The following is a 24375-nucleotide window of genomic DNA, read 5'->3' as shown; positions in this document are numbered from 1 at the left end:
TATCGTGGTGTGAGACTGATTTTTCTTTGGATGCCGAGCTGCAACTCGACAATTGGTGCCCCGTGTGACTGCCTTCGGACTTCACGTTGTTTTTCATTATTCAGCACTCACCAACACGTCGTTCATCCACGTAGTGGATCCCTGGTGAGTGCTCCCGTGTGATTTCTTTCGGACTTCATGCTGTTTTACAACGTTCAGCCTCACCTCGCCCGGCAGGGCTGCAGACGCGTCGTTCATCCACGTAGTGGATCCCTGGTGAGAGCTCCCGTGTGAATGTGATTCTAGACTACGTTACGGACTTATCAGCACTTATCTCCGCCCGGACAGGGCAAAAGGCGCCTCCCTCATCCTCCTAAGGATCCCTCCGGTAAGTGCTCCCTGCTCTTTTTGCAACTCTTGCAATCATGGGAAAGTCTCTCTCTGCACCACAGAAAAAATTTTTTAAAGACCTTAAATTCCTTTTGGCCAGTAACAACCTTGCTGTTCGGAAAGCTGACCTTAAGTCCCTTATAAAAGCCCTGGACACTCACTGTCCCTGGTTCCCCCAGGACGGAAATTGGGAGTTAGACGATTGGAAAAAAATTGGACACTTCTTTCAAAATCATCCTCAGATTGATGTCAAGGTTTTGCATGCCTGGTGTAACGTCTACAAAGCTATGTCGTGCTTAACTCCTTCAAACATTCTTCTGGCTGCTGCAACAGCTTCTTCGCCCGCCCTCCCGGCTCCTGCTTTGCCTGCCTCAAACCTACCTCCTAAACCGCCGGACATTTTCCCTTCGGCTCCTCCTGTCACTCCCCTGCATTCTTCACATTCAGCACCCCCCGCTCTTCCACCTCCTGCGCCCAAGGCCTCTGGCACCGCTTCTACTACTCCTCTCCAAGAATCTCTCCGTGCCGCTGCCCCATTGTTGGGTTTTGATTGTACAACTCCTAATCTCTTTCCTGTGATTGCTCCTGAACCCCCAGCCCCCGTCATGCTGACTCAAACCGATGTTCTCGATGGGCTGACGGGAGGAGGCAATTTTCTTCCTATTGCCCAACAGCTAACTCTCCATCCTCAGTATTGGGCAGCCACCACTGCTGCCGCTCAAGAGGCTCTGGCCTCTGTCCCTGATGACAAGAATGAGCGCGATGGCCTATTGGGGAGCGTCAGACAAGGCCCTGCAGAGCCCTATGGACAATTTGTTGATCGCTTGTACAATACCTTCAAGCGGCAAGTTCAGGACCTGGCAGCACAAGACCTGACTGTACGCCAGCTTGCGTTCACTAATGTAAATGAGAACCATAAGCAAGCACTGTGCCCTTTGATGACAACATCAAATATAGCCATTGCTGATATCCTTACAGCCTGCCAGTCAGTGGGCACTGAGATGCACAAAGCTCATCTGCTAGCCACGGCCTTGTCCTCCGCCGTGTCCCAAAATCCTGCAAAGGCTACAACCTGTTGGATTGACAGTGGCTAAGGAAAAAAATCCAGCGGACCTTACCCATTACGTACCTGGGACACAAGCTGACAGCATCTGCAGCCATTCCAGTTACGCCTCAACTACAGTTTCCTGGTTATCTTAAACTGGTGGATTTACAACAAATTCTTGGACAGCTGAATTGGATAAAGAGTTATTTGGACCTGCCCACCTCCACTTTGTCTCCACTATTTTCTGCCCTTAAAGGACATAAGGATCCAGCGGACAAGATCACAATCACCTCTGCAATGGAAGAGGCTCTTCCACAGCTGTTCCAGTGTTTCCTGGCACGCTGAAAGGCCATCTTCACCCCTACTGCATTGGCCCCCCTTTTCCCTGGGAAGCCACTTCAACCACCAAACATCATTACAGTTTTGCTGCCTCTTGTTTGGGAAGTGAGCCTGGCTTTGAAGGATGCCCTCGCCAGACCGGCATCGCTTGGGTTTTGCCCCCCAATAGCGACCATCCCATCTGTGTCACCACGTTTCGTTGGGCTTGGATTTTTGGCTCAGCAGTGCACGGAGCAGTACATGAGGCCTATTTACAGCAAATGGGCTCCTGTATCTGCAGAAATGGCTGTGTGGCTTCTTCTGGATTGTGGTTTTTACATGCCAATAATCGAGCCACGAAATATCACGCAGGTTGCTCGGAAACAGCTATTGGAATAATTTACCATTCTCACCCTTATTGCCCCCCCGAGCAACCAATATGGCATCGTCCTGAGTGGCCCCACAATTCCACTTCACACGGGTGGAGCCTCTCCGTGAACTTTGTGAAACGCCGCTTTCGTCGTGCTGTTCTTTTGCAGAAGGCCAGGAGGCCTGAACCTTATCATCAGATTTGGACTAACAATACTTACGTTAGAGACATTAATCATTTTGCTTCTATGCTTAACCTTTCTGATTGTTGGATGTGTATGCATATTCCTCCTCAATCAAAAAGATCTGGCATTTTATTACATGGTATTCCTATAAATGCTTCATATAAGATTAGCAATAATATGAAGGACAATCGCATAAGTTTACCTCCTGTATCTCTATCGCTTGTAGAATTAGCTCCTTATTGTTTTCGTTTTAATCATAATAGCAAAAAATTTTTAGGTCATTATCCATATTGTAATTGGACATATGAGTACATTAATGGATCTTCTTGTTTTCTTAATGTTACAACCATGAGTGGTAGGCCAAAGGTCTTAATTAATAATGTCACAACCTACATGACCTATGAACAACAAGCTGCGTGTAGAGACTTTTATGTTTGGTTCAACTGGATGAGAAAGAGCAGTAGAACTACATGTTTGCTTCAATCTGATTTATGGTTATTTTGTGGCACACATGCCTACAAAGAAATCCCCTCTGCCTTTTCTGGTACCTGCACGCTAGGTATAGTAGTACCCTTGGTGTATAAAATAGATAAGCTCCCAGCGGTCCGTTTGCGTAACAGAAGGGAAGTACAATCACCTATTTCTCAATATACAGGGACAGCCATCTCTAGGTCTCTTCTGCCTTCTTTAGGTGCAGCCATGAATTACCGTGATTTGCATAAATTGGCAAACTGGACAGAAAATTTGTTCAATTCCACCATTTTGGCTTTAAAAATGATTAACAAAGAAATGTCAGAAATAAGAAATGTAGTTCTTCAACATCGTTATGCTTTAGATGTGATCCTTGCTTCTAAAGGTGGAATTTGTGCCTTAATTCATTCTCATTGCTGTATGTATATAACCGATCAATCGACCAATATCTCTGCTACTATTGATTATATGGAACAAATGATAGCTCATAATCCTTTGAATCCACCTGAAGGTTTTGATCCATGGGAGTGGTTGTCTTCTTGGTTGCCTAATGGATTATGGTTAAGAAAAATATTATTGATTGTAATTGCATGTATTGTTGGCTTCATTATGGTGTGTTGTTGCATTCAATGCATACCCTCTTTGATTTCCCAATGCACTGCATGGTGGTACCGACCACGGCCCACCACAGGGGTTACAAGAGGAATTTATGTTGCAAAGTGTAGACGCTTAGGCAATGAAGTGTACGATTTGGACTAATGGTCCCTCTTTTCCTCTAATAATATAAACAAGAAAAGGGGACATGTGGGAAAATGATTGCTTGTACATGAGAGCATGAGCAAAGTTCTTATTGTTGCAGGGTGATTTCATAGCTAGAAGCATCCTTGGAGCATGAACAGCGCGTGAACAGCTCGTGCTGTCCTATATGATTGGCTAACGTAGCATGGCCTGATGCTCGCATAGTCTAGTGCGAATGTCCTTATCTGCTGGCTAGAACAAATTGCTTGGCTTGTATTTTGTATCTTTCTGATTTCACACAATAAAAGCTGTGCTGCATTAGCCCTAGGAGCAGCCATATTTCGGAACCTATCGTGGTGTGAGACTGATTTTTCTTTGGATGCCGAGCTGCAACTCGACAATAATAATAATAATAATAATAATAATAATAATAATAATAATAATAATGTGATAAAACATCAAGCATTAAAAACTTCCCTAAACAGGGCTGCCTTCAAATGTCTTCTAAAAGTCAGATAGTTCTTTATTTCCTTGACATCCAGTGGGAGGGTGTTCCACAGGGTGGGCGCCACTACCGAGAAGGCCTTCGGCCTGGTTCCTTGTTTCATTATCATTTCACACACCCAGCAGCCAAAGGAAGAGCAGGACACACTCTTCAGTCCTTGACAATGCTGGCATGGAAAATGCCATGTCCATGCCAAATGAGCATCTACCGGCCCAGAGTCATGTTGCAGCATTTGAGTGAGCACCTGCCAAAGTTCCTTTACTTTTAGAAGCTTGGGGTCTAGGTTTCCAGAGTATACAGAGGTTATAGGGAACCAGGCAGAAGGCCTTCTCGGTAGTGGCGCCTACCCTGTGGAATGCCCTCCCATTAGATGTCAAGGAAATAAACAACTATCTGATTTTTAGACGACATCTGAAGGCAGCCCAGTTTAGGGAAGTTTTTAATGTTTGATCTTTTATCATGTTTTTAATGTTCTGTTGGGAGCCGCCCAGAGTGGCGGTGGAGGCCCAGCCAAATGGCTGGGTTATAAGTAGTAAGTACAGTGGTACCTTGGGTTACATACGCTTCAGGTTACATTCGCTTCAGATTACAGACTCCGCTAACCCAGAAATATTACCTCGGGTTAAGAACTTTGCTTCAGGATGAGAACAGAAATCGTGCAGCGGCGGTGCAGCGGCAGCAGGAGGCCGCATTAGCTAAAGTGCTGCTTCAGGTTAAGAACAGTTTCAGGTTAAGAACAGACCTCCACAACGAATTAAGTTCTTAACCCGAGGTACCACTATAAAAATCATCATCATCATCCTTTATCCATTATCATCATCCTTCTTGAGCTTTCCAAGTTGCTGGAAACAACTGGGGCTGGGTGTAACGATCACACAGGGTCCCCGGACGTTTCACTGTCTATTGATCCCTGTGCCACCACTTTATTTCTCACTGCCACCACCCAGGCCCTACCTGGTACAATACTGAGTCCAGTCAGGGTTAAATTGGAACATAAACTTCTGTTTATTTATTGCAGTTTAACAAGCGTGTGGTTCCATAAACAGTCTCAGTCAATTACAGTCATGGGGTGCCTATCCAGACCTATAACTTCCGCTCCCTGCTCTCACTCACTAAACCGCCTCTCAGATATTTACTTGTCTTCCTAGCTCCTAACTGTTCCTGACTCAGCTTATTTCGCTACACTAACTCAACCTACCCAGACTCTATCCCAATTGACTCCCACTCCAACCAACCTCCCAATGAACAACTCCTCTTCGTCCCTCCCAGAGCTGGTTTTATAGTACCTCTGACTCCACCCCCTGGGTTCTCATTGGGTAACCTGTTTAACTATTTCACCTCCAGCACTCTCATATGTTAACGTCACACTAGGTGATACCAGCTTTTCAACATCGCGATGTATCACCAGCTAAACATCACAATATAGTGATACATCGTGATGTTGAAAAGGAAGGAGCATCATTTGGCGCTGGGGTGAAGCCTAACCGCCTCAGAGGCAGCTTCCTCCTCCACCAGTGGCTGGCACAGGGAGGAATTAGGCAGCCAGAGAAGGTGAGGCAAGCCCCACCTGCGATATATCTCCTGGGAAAGGCGCCATCTTGTTCTGGCCCTCAAATTGGTCTAGGATGGTGTATTGATCCATGGCCCAGGCCTAGAAATTACACTGTTCCCCTGGCTCCTTGTACAGCATGCCTGCTCCTGATTCGAGAGCTCCCTTGTTGCTGTGTTGTACCTTGCCTGAACCCTCTGTCGCCTGACCTCGTCTCTGGATCGTGTTTCGGACCTGGACTGGTTATCTGTGCTTGACCTTGCGCTGCGCTGCACTGCACCTCCAACCCTGCTCCCCTTAAGTGAGCGTTTTGCTAAGAGGCTTATACCTCCTGGGACTGCGACCCAAGCGTCTGAGGGCACCCCTTGGAGGGCAACGGGCTGGGAGGGAGGGCAGTGCCGTCACCTCCCTCATCTGTGGCAGCCACGGCTTCAACTGTGCACTAATGCCAGTGAAAGGGTTTGCAGGCAAATGTTGGCGCTAGAGCACGGCCTTGCCGGGTATGGTGGTCAAAGATGTCTAGTTCCGCCTAGCAGAGCATGCCACTTCCAGGATTCGATCTCTCAGTGGAGACTCACAAAGCAGGAAGAGGTACCTACTCATGCTACCTGGCAAGCTCTGAAATTCCTAATTCAAGAGGAGCAGCTTGAAGCAATCATTTCTATCCTCCCAGCTATATGATAGTTATTCAGTTTAAGTGAAGAGCAGACCTGGTTGGGCACAAAAATGGAAGCAAGAAGAATTACCGACAAAAGAAGAATGGCGGACGAAATTAATGGACTATGCAGAATTAGATAAATTAACAGGAAGGATTCAAAACCTGAAGGACCAGAGATTCTTAGAAGACTGAATACCGTATTTTTTGCTCTATAAGACTCACTTTTTCCCTCCTAAAAAGTAAGGGGAAATGTGTGTGCGTCTTATGGAGCGAATGCAGGCTGCACAACTACCCAGAAGCCAGGACAGCAAGAGGGATTGCTGCTTTCACTGCGCAGCGATCCCTCTTGCTGTTCTGGCTTCTGAAATTAAGAATATTTTTTTTCTTGTTTTCCTCCTCCAAAAACTAGGTGCGTCTTGTGGTCTGGTGCGTCTTATAGAGTGAAAAATTTGGTATACCAACTATTTGAAAAGCAACTGTAATGAACAGATTACGCTAGTAGGACTGCAAGAAGTTCTGTAAGGAGGATTATTTGAAATATTGCAAGAAAGACTATGAGAATTATTAGTTAATGATAATTAAAGAGTAATAGAGAAATTAAGAAATGCAGAATAAGTGATAAAGAACGAAAAATCATCAGAGGTTGTTGACGGAAGTCTCTAAAATGTTGTATAAGATAAGAAGTTATGTTAAATGACTGTTGGAAATAATATGTTAAAAAATCAATAAAAATGTGTGTGTGTGTATTTATATATAGTAGACCTGGTTGATATTATGATTAACTGTCTGGAACCGGTATGACATTCAAACCTCGATACCCATTTCAAACATTTTGAGCTGGCAATATATCTTTCTTTCTTTTTAAAATTTTTATTTACGATTTTCAGTGTTATACATTTCGATAATTTTACAGTCATTTTAACATTTCAAAACTTGACTTCCCCTTTTCCTGTGGTTCCTTAAATTTATTTTTTGTATTGTCCATATACAGTTGTACCATGAAAGTCGAACGGAAGCCGTTCCAGAAGTCCGTTCGACTTCTGAAATGTTCGTAAACCAAAGCGCGGCTTCGGAAGCCACGGAAGCCCCATCAGATGTTTGGCTTCCAAAAACCGTTCGTAAATCAGAACAGTCACTCTGGGTTTGCGACATTTGGGAACCAAAACGTTCAAAAACTAAGCTGCTTGAAAACCAAGGTACGACTGTATACCAAATTAACTTAATCATTAATTCATCTACTTTAAATGTATACTCTTATAAAACTGCAGGTTATTACAATAATCCTGCCAATGTTCTTTTCTGTTTACAGTTTGTCTGCAAATATTCAGTAGACCATTTCCATTTTTTAAATAAAAAGTTTGTTATCTTGATTTATTATTTTTCTGGTGAGTTTCACCATTTCTGTGTATTCCATAAGTTTTTGTATCCATTTTACCTTTCATTGGGACTTCCCCTTCTTTCCATTTTTGGACAAGTAATATTCTTGCCGCTGTAGTCGCATCCATGAATAAATTTCTACACAGTTTGGGTAGTTCTTTCCTTATAATTCCCAAAAAGAAGCTGGGATATATCATGGCTCAGTGGCTTCCAGCAGAACAACAACAACAACAACAACAACAACAACAACAACAACAACAACAACAACAACAACAACAACAACAACAACAACAATTTATACCTCACCCATCTGGCTAGGTTTCCCCAGCCACTCTGGGTGGTTCCCAACAGAATATTTAAAACACGAAAAAACACCAAACCTTAAAAACTTCCCTGAACAGGGCTGCTTTTAGATGTCTTTTAAAAGTCAGATAGTTGTTTATTTTCTTGACATCTGATGGGAGGGCGTTCCACAGGGCGGGTGCCACTACCGAGAAGGCCCTCTGCCTGGTTCCCTGTAACCTCACTTCTCGCAGTGAGGGAACCGCCAGAAGGCTCTCAGCGCTGGACCTCAGTGTCCGTGCTGAATATTGGGGGTGGAGATGCTCCTTCAGGGATACTGGGCCTTCAGGCATACACAGGTATACACAGCACACCTCACTCGGGTCTGCCTGCCTGCGCTGCCACTGGCAACTGGGAAGCTGTGACGTATCGCCAGCTCCTCAGCTGATACATAACGATCTTGAAAGCCAGATATCGCCCAGGCCTAGTTCAGAATATGTCAGAGATGGAACACGCTCCCTCTTTCTTGCTGTTCTGAAAGCCAAGCAGCGGACACTAACCCTACAAGGCGGGGGAAAGGAGATGCATTTCACGGCGCCACATGAATTTCATTACAGAATCTCATGCCTGGTGGTGTACGGAAACTCATCAGTCACACCAAAGTTGAAAGCCCTCTTTGGAGGCGCCCGTTCTCCTCTCCCCTCCCAAAGCTTTCACAGTTAATAGAAAATATTATGGGAAGCAAATGTGAGTTTGGTCACATCTCATAATCCAGAAGAGAAAGACCTCTGTGGAACTGATTTAAAAGCACACACACGCCGAAACGCCAGCTAATTCAGAGTTAATTAAGCATGACAGACAGGGGCCTAGGACAGGACTCCACAGAAAGAAAAGGGATCTCGTGCCAAGTTGAAGCCTCTTCCCCTGTTGACGCAGACATCCATGTGTGCCCCACAGTGTGTGCCCCACACTGCTGTAAGACACCCCCCCCCAGCACAACCGGACAAAATACCACATGGAATTAAAATACTGCTCTCAACAACGTACTGCGATGCAACTTCTCCTCTCCTCCCAAAGCGTTATTTTGAATGCAATAGTTGTACTCTACTGGAAGAATCCCATTATTATATATATAGTGTTTTTCTCAAAATGGTTCGTGCAATAATACAACATTTTCAATTTACCATATTTTTTGCTCCATAGGGCACACCGGACCATAGGGCGCACCTAGTTTTTAGGGGGGGGGGAATAAAGAGAAAAAAATTATCCCCCCCCCAGCCCCAAAGAGCAAAGAAGCCAAGACAGCGAGCGGGATCCATCCCGCTGGCTGTCTGGGCTTCCTCTTTAGCCACACGCAACCTCTCCAGCCAGAAGAGGTTGCGTACGGCTTCGATTTTAGCCGCGGGGCTGGGGCGGGGGAAGCTTGGGCTTCCCCCGACTCCAGCCCCCAAAACAGGTAAAGGAGAGGCTTGCGGAGAACAGGCTGCGTTCCACAAGCCTTTGGAGTGCGGCGGGAACTCCCGCCGCGCTCAGAAGGCTTGCGGATAGCTGCCTAAAGCCCGGTGAGCGCATCGGCAGTTGGCGCTGCGCTCCCCAGGCTTCAGGCTGCAGGCTAACATCTGCAAGCCTTCAGTGCGCACCGCCCCTTCTCGCTCTCCAGGCTTCAGCAAAAGCCTGCATTCGCTCCATAGGGCGCACACAAATTTCCCCTTCATTTTTGGAGGGGGGAAATGCGTCCTATAGAGCGAAAAATACGGTAAGTGCAAATTATCAACTGGCTTTCAGGATCACACCTGAGCTGTTGTGAGGAAAACGTTTCTACAAACAGCCCATATTTGGCTGAGCTTTCTCCTCATGTTCAACCCAAATCCACCCACCTGTAATAGATTATTTTGTTTTATTGAGCCTAATTTAACTGAGTCTGCATACACGCCATACATTTAAGCACGTGGCTTCCCCTACAAAAAATTCTGGGAATTGTGATTTACACCCTCACAGAGCTTTAATTCCCAAATGAGAGTTCCCAGGATTCTTTGGAATGATGTGTGTGCTTTAAATGTATGGCAGCCCTGATCTCATTGGAGATCAGCGGAGAATAAGGTTTTGCCCTTTGTCCTGAAGAGCAAATGTTCCTAAACCAAAGTGGGGCTTGGAATAAGTCCATGAAGAGAGATTATCTCTCTGAGGTAAACTGGCACTCCTCAACCACAGTGCTGGCCCAAATACCTTTTGTGAAGAAATAAACTCTGGTGCCGTCGCCTCTTACGTAGAAGTTCTCCGACAAGCAGCGGCCTAATAGGTGAAATGGAAGGCTAGATTATTGTATCCCTACTGAGGACTCACAACAAGTAGACAAACAAAGCAACTGTCTCTTTGAGAAGCACCTTTTTTGAAACGAAGCTGAGAAGCGTCGTATCTTCCGTAGTCCCGAAAGAGAATCATTCCTCCAGGTTTCAATAATCTGGCCAGCCTGTTTACAACTCCTTGGATCCTGTGAAAATAGAATAGCAAGCCAAACACACACACACACACACACACACACACACACACACGATCAGGGTGTAATTCAAAAACACAAAACACTAGCTTGCCCCTGACAACACATACCTCTAAGTGGCAAGGCTGCCTTATTAATACATAGCTATTCCTTCCAAAAGGCGCCTTTCCATAATTTTATTTTGATATATCTACAAAACCTACTTCAGCTTATTTTATTCTAACTGCAATAACATGACCCGCAAAGTTTTTGATCTTTTTTGTTTGTTTGTCTTGTTTGCATGTTGTATACCCTCAACATTTCTGCGATGAAAATAAGGACATCTTATTCTATAGTAGTAGTAGTAATAGTAATAATAATAATAATCATCATCATAATAATAATAATAACAATAATAATAAATAATAATAATCATAATAATCATAATAATCTGCTAATTATAATAATAATAATACTCTGCCCATCTGGCTGAGTTGCCCCAGCCACTCTGGGCAGCTTCCAACATATATAAAAACATAACAAAACATTAAACATTTAAAAACTTCCCTATACAGGGCTGCCTTCAAATGTCTTCTAAAGATTGTATAGTTACTTATCTCCTTGGCTCGGCGGTTGCATAACCCCATACCCTCTTAACATTTCTCCGATGAAACCTAGGGACATCCTAAGGAAAAATGGGGCATTCCAGGATCAAATCAGAAACCGGGACAGCTTCTCTAAATCCGGGGCTGTCCCTGGAAAATAGGGACACTTGGAGGGTCTGATGATGTTGTTTTTGAAAACTCAATAAACCCTTAAAAAAAAAAAGCATTCATCTTGATTCGTTTGCACAAAGTTTGTGGGGAGATTAGAGGACATTGTGTCCAGCAATTGTCACTCCACACTTCAGAATGTAATTTCCTTCCACTTTCCTTATCACAGAAAGTTCAATGTGGGGTGAACTCAAGAACACCAAAGCATTTTGAATTCCACAACCTGAATTTGCCAGGGCGTGACTGAACCCCACCCATAAAACAGTGACAGGCTGTAAGTGCCCTAAAAACTAATCAGGTAATAATTTAAATGCTGAATGAAGGTTCTTACATGAAAAGAACCCTCGTGGCCTTTTGCACGTTGCCTGCTAAAAAAATTATTTGCCTCTTCCTCACCCCCACCCCAAACCGAGATCAGTATTTTTTATTAACAGGCGCTTGTTCGGGGGAATTTCTTTAAACATTTAGAAAGATTAGAACAAACAGCTATCTTTTAGTGCTTTAACCTTTGGAATTAAGATAATACTATGATAAGGTGAGTGGCGAGAGAAAGAACAACAGTGATTTTGGGATACAAACTGCAGCTCGGACCTAATTTTGGCATACTTATTCGGCAACCAGTTTCACTGATTTCAGTGGAACATACATGTTTACTTAAAATACTTAAATACATTGATACACACTGTTCACCTAACAATGTTATCAAAAGTGGAATTATTACAATCAGGATAAATGTTTGTTGGTTTGCTGGTTTGTTTTTTGATTTTCTTTTTTCTATTTGTTTGTTATAAATCTGGAAAACTAATATTTTTTTGGGGGGGAAAATAAAATAAAACACTTAAATACAGCCTTTTGCAGTATTAGAATTGAGGGATATTAATCACAGCAGCCTTCGTCAGATTACCTGACGGTGGGGGAGAAAACAGGACGATCTACAAAGGCTAATGGTGGAAATTTGCACAGAAAACCTGAAGGTTTGCGGCATAAGAGTTAGCAAAAGGTGCAGGGAAGAGATATTTCTTCCCTTTCCCCACCCGGGCTTGGCAAAGTATTCTTTTGCCTATGACTCATCACTCGCTTGCCTCCCGAACAAACAGGAAGAAATGAGGGAAATGCGATTTTCTCTGAAAGCAAATCAGAAAGCTCAGCTGTTTGGAGAACAAAGCTGGGAATATCTTTGGTGCATGAAGGTGGCCATTTGGATTTTGCCGGTTTCATTTCAATTTTTTTTTTAAGGGGAAAAGAAGAAGTCATCTGTAATATTTTGGAAAGGCCCGCCATCTTTAATAGGCACGCATTTTGCCAAAGAAGGCTCCTCTGAGGGAGACAAGGAGCCTCATTAGCGAAGCGCTCTTTCGACCGGCTCTCGCTGTGAACGGGAGAGAATTGGGATTTTAAATGCCCAGCGTGCAAGTGAACCAGAGGACTCTTCAGTAATAAATTCACCCTCTCTCTAAAGATAGCCCTGAAAGCCACTCCAGATGAAGAGAGACATTTACTGAGGCATCAGGCATAAGCCTGCATTTTATTAATGTTTGATCAGGACTTGTATATTAAAGAGAGAGCCTAAAAGATTTTCAAAAGTTTCATGCCAGGCAAGAAGGCTAGCTGCTTAAGAAAACACTGGCAATGTTTTTCCTCCTAGACAAGGGGCCCCTTTTGATTGATAGCAGAAGACAATTCTCAAAGTCGTAAAAGCTGAAATTACAGACTGAGTAAGGACACTGACCCTACATGTTACAGAAGATAACAAAGGCAGAGATAAATATAATTAGGAATGAGTAAATAGTAAAATAATGCCAATGTGCCTCCCAGAAAAATGAGCCAGATCTTCTAAGGTTAAAAAGGCCAAGACCAAATGGAGAAGCATCTAGCTGGGAAGTCTTTTAAAGCTGTTTCTTTCTTAAACTGAGAGAGTTTCAATAAATGTTGGGAAGAGCTAATGGAAACAAAGCAGCTGGCTGAAGCAGCTGGCTGAAGGGGGGGGGAATGTAAACTAAAGAGGTTTCTTCTGAAACTGTTTTATACTGAGTTCCCTTTTCTACTTTACAAAGACCTTATTCTTTTTAAAAGGCTACCTATGTTATGTATTGTCTTAAATGTAATTATGCAAAGGATTTAACAAATGCTAGAAGAGTTGTATTTATCCTGGAATTAAGTCAGCCAGCAGCCTAGCCCCCTACCAGACGGCAAGACGCCATCAGAGCTGTCCTGATATATGGCTGTCAGACATTTGTTTGGAAACCTTCAAATGAAGGATATCTTTCAATGTTGATGTGAAACTCAAGATCCTTGACATATGTTTAAGATAAAAATTTAAGATTAACCATTTGTTTTAGAAGGCAATAGGGCAAGGAGGGCAAGAGGTGAGCTGGTAATTAAGATTCCTTGTTGAGACACATGTAAGATATATTACTACTTATTTGTCATTTATAGATGTAACAATATATAGCTCTTTGTGTTCCATATAAGGACAGGAGGATGTGGGTGTATCTTTTAGGATTGGTTATAGCAATCAGCCAATAGGAAATCCAACCAGGCTGATTGGACAGAGGCAGCCACAGGAGGAGCAAAGGGGGCTGGATTAAGGGGATATAAGTGCTGGCCATAATGGCAGGAGGCCAGGCCAGAGCTTGGTAACCATATACCACTGTGCCTCTCATTTATTTGTCTGACAAATAAATAATTATTTTAATTTCTCTATTGCTGCGTTGAATATTTCATTCCAGCTAAGCGTTAACCACAAGCAGGGTGCTACATTTTATGGTGCTCCTGTGACTCGGATAAGTGGTCTGCTGGAACGCAGCCCCTTCGCCCTATTGGGCAGGGTACAAGAGAGAGGATCTCTAAACTGCTTACCCAAGCGCGCACTGGTAAATTTTTCCAGGGGGGACGCAGAAGTCTCGTCTGTCTGATACCCTGCTCACTGGCGGCGACGGACCGGGGGGAAACGGACCCAACCAAGGGTAAGTGCACAAAGGGATTTTTGGCCCTCCAATTAACTGGGAGGAAGAGAAGTCTTGATCAAACTTCTGCGTCTCAGTAAGTGGGAACTGAGTACGCTAGGTGGTTGGGTACATCAGATGGTGGTCTGGTGGGGGAAAAGGGAAGAATGGGAGGTAGTGTGTGGTGAAGTATCTAGCGCATTGTATGTGTGAGAAAGTACAGAGCAATCTGTAGCTGACCTGAGTGTGGAGTGGGCAGTACTTCGGTTCCTGGTAAGGCGACTTCACCAGGCAAGGAAACCCACGAAGCGTGTGTGTGAGTGACTGAGTGGATACTTCACAGGGCCATACAATGGGAGTTGGGGGTTCAAAAGGGGAAAATACACCTCTTGAATGTATGTTAAATAATTTTAAGAAAGCCTTCTCAGGGGCGTATGGAGTCAAAATGACGCCAGAGCGCCTGAGAACGTTATGTGAATTAGAGTGGCCAAAGCAAAATACTGAATGGCCATCTCAAGGAACCTTTGATATAAATTTAGTAAGCAAACTTTGGTCTAACATCGCCAAAGAAATTGGAGGGTGCCCAGAACAATTTTCATATATAGATTCCTGGCTGAGCACATTAAATAAAAATCCTCCATGGATAAGGGAATGCAAAGTCCAACGATGCAAATTATTGGCTGTAAAAGCCGAAGCTAGGAAAGGAATCTTGCCAAATAAACTCAAACCCATTTTTGAGGGACCAGAGGAAGAGCTGCTTCCACCTCCACCCTATGCTCCACATCGAAGGGAGCCTAATCCAAACACTCCACCAGTTGTAACCCCAAGGCAAGAAAGTGGAATGAATAATGGGGCTGGAGTCACAGAACTTGATTCCTTGATAGATTATGATAAATATCTTCAGGAGGCATTGGAGGCCTATAATAAAGCCCAAGCAGAAGCGGTTATTCCATCTGTGAGTCCCAGTAGAACTCCATCTACAGTCTCTTTTAGTGGAACAACTGATTGCCTACCCCAAACTCCTGTACATCCAAGTCCTAGAGAATTATTACAGAAGTTACAGGGAGACCTTAATCGGTCAGCAAGCAATACAGCCAGGCGTATAAAGCTGCTAAAAGAACGCCTTGGGACAAATACCATCCCCTATGATTTGAGGCCCCTAGAGCAAAGCGAAGAGAAAGATCATGTAGTAGCCCCTCTCAGAAGAGTATTTGATGCACTTGAGGAGCCTGTGCTGGTTAACGGGCAACCCGGACCACGGCCACCTCGAACTTCGACCCTCCAGTACATTCCATTCACAACTAAGGATCTGATGAATTGGAAAACACACACCCCATCTTTTGCAGAAAAACCTCAGGCTATGATGGACTTGGTGACTTCAATAATAAATACTCATAGTCCTACTTGGACAGATTGCCGCCAGCTCCTGAATACTCTGTTCACCACTGAGGAAAGGAGAGACATAATTGAAAAGGCACAGATATATTTGCGTGAGCAGGCCAGAGTGGGAAATATTTATAATATTGACCGTCATCTCCAAGACAACTTTCCCTTGGAAGATCCTAATTGGGATCCAAACAATGTAATTCACCTGGCCAGACTTACCACCTATCGCCAGACGCTTGTGCAAGGTATCCGCAGGGCATGCCAGAAGCCCACTAATATGTCTAAAGTCTCAGAAGTAGAACAGAAACCAAATGAGAGTCCAGGAGACTTTTTAGAGAGGCTGCAAGAAGCCTATCGTATATGGACTCCTTTTGACCCTGAAGCCCCTGAAAACAGCAGAATGATTACTGCTACATTTGTGGCCCAGTGCGCTTCTGACATTCGTAAGAAAATTCAGAAATCAGAAGGATGGGAAGGGATGCTGATGAGCCAAATTATGGCCATTGCACGCCGAGTTTATCGGAATAGGGATGAGGCTGAGACACAAGAGAAGAAGAAGTGGCAGAAGGAAAAGATGGTAATGCTGGCCACAGCAGTGAAGCAAGACTACCGCCCCTTAAATGGAGGAAGAGGGCGGGGAAGGAATCCACCACTGGGAAGGAATCAATGTGCGAATTGCAAGAAGGAGGGTCATTGGAAGCGGGAGTGTCCTGAACCCCTGAGGTTGGAAGAAGTACGCCCAGGCCCAGGCCCAGGCCCAGGCTCCGGCCCAAGAAACCAGGGACGGGGACGGGGAATGATCCGAGATGGAAGATATCAGAGACCTGGACAAGGACGGAGTAGGGACAATGTCATTGGACTGGCAGAGGAGGATTTTACCCAAGACTAGGAAAGACCGGACTCCATAAAGTTAGGCTTCCAGGAGCCCACGGTCACGATTCAATTAGGAAGCCATTTAATAGACTTTATGATTGATACTGGGGCTGAATACTCAGTACTCCCAGAACTATTGCAGAAAAAGGCATCCAAAAGTGTAGTCATTAAAAGTGCCACTGGTCAGTCAGCTAAGAGGTCTTTCCTCCAACCTTTGGAATGCCAGATTGGGGGACATCGTTTAACCCATCAGTTTTTGTATATACCTGAGTGTCCAATACCTCTCTTAGGTAGAGATATGCTGTCCAAATTGCAGGCCCAAATCACCTTCACTCCTCGAGGTCCAGAAATGAAACTGCCATCAAAGGCAGTAGGAATAATTTCCCTCTCAGTACCTAAGGAACAATCATGGCGCCTAATGTCAGCCCTGCAAGTCCAACCCACATTGGATACAGAGTTAAACAAGCTCCTCCGAACTCTACAGGTGCCACCAGGAGTATGGGCCGAAAATAGCCCCCCAGGAATGGCTAAGAATATAGCTCCAATTGTAGTAACCTTAAAACCTATGGCTACCCCTGTATCTGTAAAGCAATATCCTTTACCCCGGCGAGCAGCAGAGGGCATCCAGAAACATTTGGACCGCTTATTAAAATATGGTCTGCTTAAGCCCTGCCAATCAGAATGGAACACACCCCTTTTGCCTGTTCGAAAACCTGGGACAGATGAATACAGGCCAGTGCAGGACTTGAGGCTCGTAAACCAGGCTATCGAGACCTTGCACCCAAATGTACCAAACCCATACACCCTGCTGAGTTTGATCCCACCAGAAGCAACATTTTTTACTGTATTGGACTTGAAAGATGCATTCTTCTGTTGCCGGCTGGCACCACAGAGCCAACCTATATTTGCCTTCCAGTGGGAAGACCCTTTGACAGGAACAAAAGGCCAGCTAACCTGGACGAGATTGCCCCAGGGATTCAAAAATTCCCCAACTTTATTTGGCACTGCCTTGGCGAAGGATCTAACAAGTTACCCCTCAATACCTGGAGAAAAGGTGGTTCTGCAATATGTAGATGACCTTATACTAGCAGCAAAGGATTTTGAGACCTGTAAAGAAGGTACAGAGGAACTGCTCCACTTGCTCTGGCAAGCTGGCTACCGAGTTTCCCAGAAAAAGGCACAGTTATGTTTAGAAAAGGTCAAATATTTGGGCTTTGACATCTCACACCAACAACGAGCATTGAGACCAGAGAGGAAAGAAGCTATTTGCCTTATCAAGGAACCTACCACAAGGAAACAACTCAGAGGATTCCTGGGAACAGCAGGGTTTTGTAGACTATGGATACCTGATTTCAGCAGTCTGGCCAAGCCCTTACATGAAAGCACTCGAGGTGCAGAAAAGGACCCATTCGTATGGGGACCTGAGCAGCAACAAGCCTTTTTAGTTATCAAACAACGACTTATGGAGGCCCCAGCCCTTGGACTGCCTAATTCGGAAAAACCCTTTCAGCTGTATGTACATGAACAGAATGGGATTGCAGCGGCAGTCCTGACCCAGAGATTAGGAAGTTGGAACCGTCCAGTAGCTTATTTGTCAAAACAATTGGACTCAGTAGCAAAAGGATGGCCTCCATGCCTAAGGGCAGTAGCGGCCACTGCAAGCCTTGTCAAAGAAGCTGATAAATTTACCTTCGGCCAGACGATGTATGTGAATGTACCTCATGCTGTTCTGACGCTCATGGAATATAAGGGTAGTTATTGGCTAACGAACCCAAGGATGGCTAGGTACCAAGGCCTATTGTGTGAAAATCCCAGGATTCATCTACGAGTAGTGAATATGCTCAATCCAGCGACTTTGCTGCCCCTACCAGAGGTAGATGATGAAGAATCACATGATTGTCTCCAAATAATGGATGAAGTTTATTCCAGTAGACCCGATCTGAAAGATGAACCATTGAAAAATCCAGATGTTGTATATTATACTGATGGTAGCAGTTACCTGCATAAAGGTGCCAGACGAGCAGGATATGCTGTGGTCACCAATGAGGAAGTTGTGGAAGCTGAAGCTTTGCCTGCTGGCACCTCAGCACAAAAAGCTGAACTTATAGGTTTAACTAGAGCTCTGCAATTGGCAGCCGGATGTAAGGCAAACATCTATACTGATTCTAAATATGCCTTCTTAACCCTGCATGCACATGGTGCTCTATGGAAAGAAAGAGGTCTAATAGGAGCCCACGGGAAGGCCTTGAAATATGGACCTGAAGTAGAAATCCTGTTAGAAGCAGTATGGGCTCCAGAACAGATTGCTGTAATGCACTGCAAAGGTCATGGACGAGGAAGGGATCCAATAACCAGAGGAAATCATGCTGCTGACAAAGCAGCCCGAGAGGCAGCCCAAAAGCCTGTGGGAGGATTTATAGCAGCCCTCATACCAGAGGTAGTTCCAGAAGAAGTTAAACCTCACTATACCCCAGAAGAGAGGAAGTGGGCTGAACAGGAAGGAGCAGTTGTGAAGGACGGTTGGATGATCCTGCCAGACAATAGGATTTATGTACCTCATCATCTAGCAGGCACAATTGTAAGAAATTATCATGAATCTACTCACCTTGGCGGTACTGCAACCAGAGAGAGTCTCAGTCGGAAGTTGTATATTATTAACCTATCACAATTAGCAACTTGCATTTCACAGAGATGTGTTCTTTGTGCTAAAAACAATCCCAGGCAGGGACCGGTACAACCTCCTGGAATCCAACATGTGGGATATGTCCCCATGGAAAGCCTAATTGTGGACTTCACAGAGCTGGTCCCTTCTAAGGGATTCAAGTATCTCCTTGTGTTTGTAGATACTCTTACCGGATGGGTTGAAGCTTTTCCCACCCGAACTGAAAAGGCACGAGAGGTAACTAAGAGACTCCTGACTGAATTGATCCCGAGGTTTGGATTACCTAGATGCATTGGAAGTGATAATGGGCCAGCGTTCATTGATCAAGTAGTACAAGAAGTATGTCGAGTCCTACAAGTGAAATGGAGACTGCATGCAGCCTATAGGCCTCAGAGTTCAGGGAAAACTGAAAGAATGAATCGGACTCTGAAAACCCAATTGGCAAAATTAACCCAGGAAACGGGATTGGGATGGGTAGATGTGTTACCCATAACACTGTTTCGTGTTCGGTGTGCACCCACAAAAAGACTTAAGTTGTCACCTTTTGAGCTCCTGTATGGGAGACCGCCCTCCTTTGTTCAGGATATTTCAGCTGATCTTAAACAAATAGGAGACCATGTGACACAGGGACAAGTGCAATCTCTCTCCCGTGTTTTTGTTTCTCTTAACAGGTGGGCCCTCGAGCGCACGCCGTGCAGCATTGCCGAGCCGATTCATCAGTTCCAGGCTGGCGATAGCGTATGGGTGAAAGAGTGGAAACGTGATCCACTTGCACCTAAGTGGCGTGGACCTTACACCGTCTTGCTCTCTACTCCAACAGCGGTGAAGGTAGCGGAGGTGACCCCCTGGATTCATCACTCCCGTTTGAAGAAGTCCGAAGGCAGTTGGACGTGCAAAGGTGACCCTTCTAATCCTCTTAAACTGACTCTCTCCAAAAACCCCTGTATCTAGCCCTACCGGGAACGGGCTAGGTCACGGGCAACATTAGACGACCGGCCTGCTGCAGCCACACCCTGGAAGCTGGCTGACCTGCGCACGCCTGAAGCTTGAGGAGCATCTGAACCAGCGATTGTGAAAGGACAGATTCTCTTATACAATTAATTGAATGCCCCCCCCTTGTGGAACAATTATCAGAGATATTACTCATTGGGGATCCTCGGGATATATGTTTTGGTCTTGGTGGTTCCCCATTTCTGTCACTGGGGGAATTATATTGGGACTAATATTTATTTGCTATCACAATAAGGTAATCTTTTGTGGAAGGAATGCATATGCTAGACATCAACATGATTCTATTATTAATCCTGATCCCTTGGGAAGGGGAAGGGTCCTTGAATCTGACCAAATTGACTAAATATGGATTCCGCCATGACCACAATATGTGGGTAGGTTTAGCTGAAATGGTAGCCAATGTTGCAAATAGGACCAATTGCCTTGTTTGCTCTCTTGGGCCAGATGATTCAGAGGGAGGTATGCCCTTATTACCGATACCATTAGATGCTATTGGTATGGTAAGCGAAATACCACACCAAACAGAAGTACAGAATTTCCCCGGATGGAACTCAACTAAACCATTACGAGTTATACCTGTACAAGGGGAATTCTGTGTACATAAATCATCAAATGCAGCTGATTCTACCATGATAGGCTCTTCTCATTGTCACTATACTTGGGATAATATTAAGAATACCTGGGCACACGATACTACCTATCGAACTCGGAATGCCTTGCCCTGTGCACCTCCTTTTATTCATGCGTGGAAAGTGGTATGGAACATAACTGTGACAGAAAAAGGCAATCTGACATACTGCACTGTGAACTCTCTACCTCTTTTGATATTTCGCCTTCTGTACTCCACGTACCAAAAACCTCAGACCCGATGGTTGTGGTGGATATGTGGAGAATGGGCATACAAGAAACTCCCCTCCAAATGGAGTGGGACTTGTTTCCTGGGATGGGTATTACCACCAATGTGGATTATGCCCACTAATTTGGCCAAGCGTACACGAAGAAACGCTGATATTTCTCATATAGCAGGAGGAAGTACCCAAAGTTGGAGCGGTACTGATGATTGGCCACCAGAGCGCATTATAGCCTATTATGATCCTGCCTCCTGGAATCCTGGTGAGCTCATACAAGGGGCACGGGATCCTATTTATAATCTAAACAGAATAATTCGATTGCAAGCAGTAGTGGAACTTGTAACCAATGCAACGGCCAAGAGTTTGAGACTTATTGCACAACAGTTGGATGAAAGTAGAGCCGCCATTTTGCAGCTGAAAATGGGAATGGATTATGTACTTGCCAGGCAGGGAGGCCTATGTGGAGTCTTGAACTTGACAGGGAATGCCTGTTGCTTTAACATTTCAGATAATGGTGAGGCAATCCGTGTGTTGGCCACAAAGATGGAGAATATAGCACATGTCCCAGTACAAACATGGGAAGGATGGGATATGGGATGGCTCACCAATTGGTTACCTAATGTCACAGGACTCAAAGGGATACTATTGTCTTGCTTGTTTTTCTTGACAGTAGTGGTAATGGTTTTATGTATGATGCCATGTATCATTTCATGTTTTAGAAGTACAATTAGCAAGATGGTTTCAAATGAAACTCTACCTCATATCATGGCCCTATACAGAGCTTTACCTCAGGAACATGATGAAGGTCAAGCTATCAAGGACACTTGGGACGAAGGTCCTTGAGCTTGAAAGGGGGGAATGAGGCATCAGGCATAAGCCTGCATTTTATTAATGTTTGATCAGGACTTGTATATTAAAGAGAGAGCCTAAAAGATTTTCAAAAGTTTCATGCCAGGCAAGAAGGCTAGCTGCTTAAGAAAACACTGGCAATGTTTTTCCTCCTAGACAAGGGGCCCCTTTTGATTGATAGCAGAAGACAATTCTCAAAGTCGTAAAAGCTGAAATTACAGACTGAGTAAGGACACTGACCCTACATGTTACAGAAGATAACAAAGGCAGAGATAAATATAATTAGGAATGAGTAAATAGTAAAATAATGCCAATGTGCCTCCCAGAAAAATGAGCCAGATCTTCTAAGGTTAAAAAGGCCAAGACCAAATGGAGAAGCATCTAGCTGGGAAGTCTTTTAAAGCTGTTTCTTTCTTAAACTGAGAGAGTTTCAATAAATGTTGGGAAGAGCTAATGGAAACAAAGCAGCTGGCTGAAGCAGCTGGCTGAAGGGGGGGGGAATGTAAACTAAAGAGGTTTCTTCTGAAACTGTTTTATACTGAGTTCCCTTTTCTACTTTACAAAGACCTTATTCTTTTTAAAAGGCTACCTATGTTATGTATTGTCTTAAATGTAATTATGCAAAGGATTTAACAAATGCTAGAAGAGTTGTATTTATCCTGGAATTAAGTCAGCCAGCAGCCTAGCCCCCTACCAGACGGCAAGACGCCATCAGAGCTGTCCTGATATATGGCTGTCAGACATTTGTTTGGAAACCTTCAAATGAAGGATATCTTTCAATGTTGATGTGAAACTCAAGATCCTTGACATATGTTTAAGATAAAAATTTAAGATTAACCATTTGTTTTAGAAGGCAATAGGGCAAGGAGGGCAAGAGGTGAGCTGGTAATTAAGATTCCTTGTTGAGACACATGTAAGATATATTACTACTTATTTGTCATTTATAGATGTAACAATATATAGCTCTTTGTGTTCCATATAAGGACAGGAGGATGTGGGTGTATCTTTTAGGATTGGTTATAGCAATCAGCCAATAGGAAATCCAACCAGGCTGATTGGACAGAGGCAGCCACAGGAGGAGCAAAGGGGGCTGGATTAAGGGGATATAAGTGCTGGCCATAATGGCAGGAGGCCAGGCCAGAGCTTGGTAACCATATACCACTGTGCCTCTCATTTATTTGTCTGACAAATAAATAATTATTTTAATTTCTCTATTGCTGCGTTGAATATTTCATTCCAGCTAAGCGTTAACCACAAGCAGGGTGCTACATTACTGCGTTTGGCTCTGTCCCCCACCTTTCCCAGCCTTCATTTACCTGTCAGGGTGAATGGAAGACAGCACAAAGATGAGGAGAATGACATCCAGGCTGCCATCTGGGAAAGGGTAGGGCGAGGCATCATCACACACGTCGTGAACAAAGGCAAAACACCGGGAGGAATCGATGAGTGGATGCGACTGTTAACAAGTCCCCCCCAACCCGAAAGAACAAACAGAGAGACTCTCAAACAACTTGGAATCTATTTCCTGTGACACAGAAACGCTCCCCTCAAAAATCCCCCTCCTCAGCGATTCAGATTTCGGAAAAGGGAAAAAAAAAACCGCCACCACATTTCAAAGGACCAGTTTATACAAAAAACAGATATAAAGCTCTCACCAAATTACCGCACTTTCCAGTGTACTGTCATACCTCGGGTTACAGATGCTGCAGGCTGCGTTTTTTCGGGTTACGGACGCGCGGAAAACTGGAAGTACCGGAATGGGTTACTTCCGGGTTCTGGCAGTCGCGCATGCGCAGAAGCGCTAAATCAGACTTTGCGCATGTGCAGGAGACCAAATCGCAACCTGCGCCTGCAGAAACGCGCTGCTGCGGGTTGCGAATGCTGCGGGTTGCGAACATGCATCCCTTACGGATCACGTTCGCAACCCGAGCCTCCACTGTATAACACTCCCCCATGTATAAGACGCCCCCTATTTTGGGGGACTAAAAATTTAGAAAATGGGGGGAGATTGCCCAGAGTTGTTGAGCTTTTTTAAAATCGCTCTCCTGCATGCCTGACGCTAACACTCGTGTTATAATCTCATGGTATAATCTTAATATTTACAACCAGTTGAAGGTTTCATTTTTGGAATAATAAATTTTCAGAGTACCGTATTTTTCGTTCTATAGGACGCACATTTCCCCCTCCAAAAATTAAGGGGAAATGTGTGTGCGTCCTATAGAGCGAATGCAGGCTGCGCCGCTAAGCCCAAAGCGAGAACAGGAAGACAGAGCACTGCGGAGCGCTCCGTCTCGCTGCTCTAGCTTGGGAACGGTGTCTTCACCCGCTGTCCTGCAGAAGCTAGCAAGGCTCTTCCCAAGCCAGAACAGCGAGACGGAGGGCTCCGCCTCGCTGTTCTGGCTTGGGGATGGCTGTGCGCAAACCTCTGCAGGGCAGCGGGGCGCTGCGCTCCAAAGGCTTCAGGGATCTTTGAGGCTGGCGGTGGAGGAAAGCAGCGCTTCCCCCCACCGCTAGCCCCACAAGCTCTGGTGAATGTACCTTGAATGCACCTTGTTTTAGAGGGGGAGAACAAGGGAAAAAAAATTTTCCCTGTTCTCCCCCTCCTATGGTCCGGTGCGTCCAATGGAGCGAAAAATACGGTAGTTTTTACAGTTATATCAAAAATTACTGATTTGGTTATACG

At 44.7% G+C, this 24375-nt stretch overlaps 1 protein-coding gene and 1 long non-coding RNA gene across 2 annotated transcripts in view; one reads left to right on the top strand and one right to left on the bottom strand.

Annotated features, from left to right (window-relative positions):
• Window positions 1-24375, bottom strand: part of METTL8 (methyltransferase 8, tRNA N3-cytidine) — a 46239-nt gene that overhangs the window by 1200 nt on the left and 20664 nt on the right. Inside the window, exons 6-8 of the mRNA XM_081182168.1 lie at window positions 23009-23148; window positions 10251-10357; window positions 10093-10158 (exon numbers count right to left, since the gene is read on the bottom strand). Of these exons, the coding sequence (XP_081038294.1) occupies window positions 10093-10158; window positions 10251-10357; window positions 23009-23148 (313 nt within the window). The remainder of the gene's footprint in view (window positions 1-10092; window positions 10159-10250; window positions 10358-23008; window positions 23149-24375) is intronic.
• On the top strand, window positions 1281-3846 carry LOC308582120. The gene is made up of 2 exons (XR_014005496.1): window positions 1281-2625; window positions 2978-3846. It is a non-coding gene; the product is annotated as an uncharacterized lncRNA (long non-coding RNA).

Source organism: Podarcis bocagei, assembly GCF_964188305.1.
Source record: "Podarcis bocagei genome assembly, chromosome: 1".
Taxonomy (NCBI): domain Eukaryota; kingdom Metazoa; phylum Chordata; class Lepidosauria; order Squamata; family Lacertidae; genus Podarcis; species Podarcis bocagei.
This window is presented reverse-complemented; position numbering and strand designations above follow the sequence as displayed.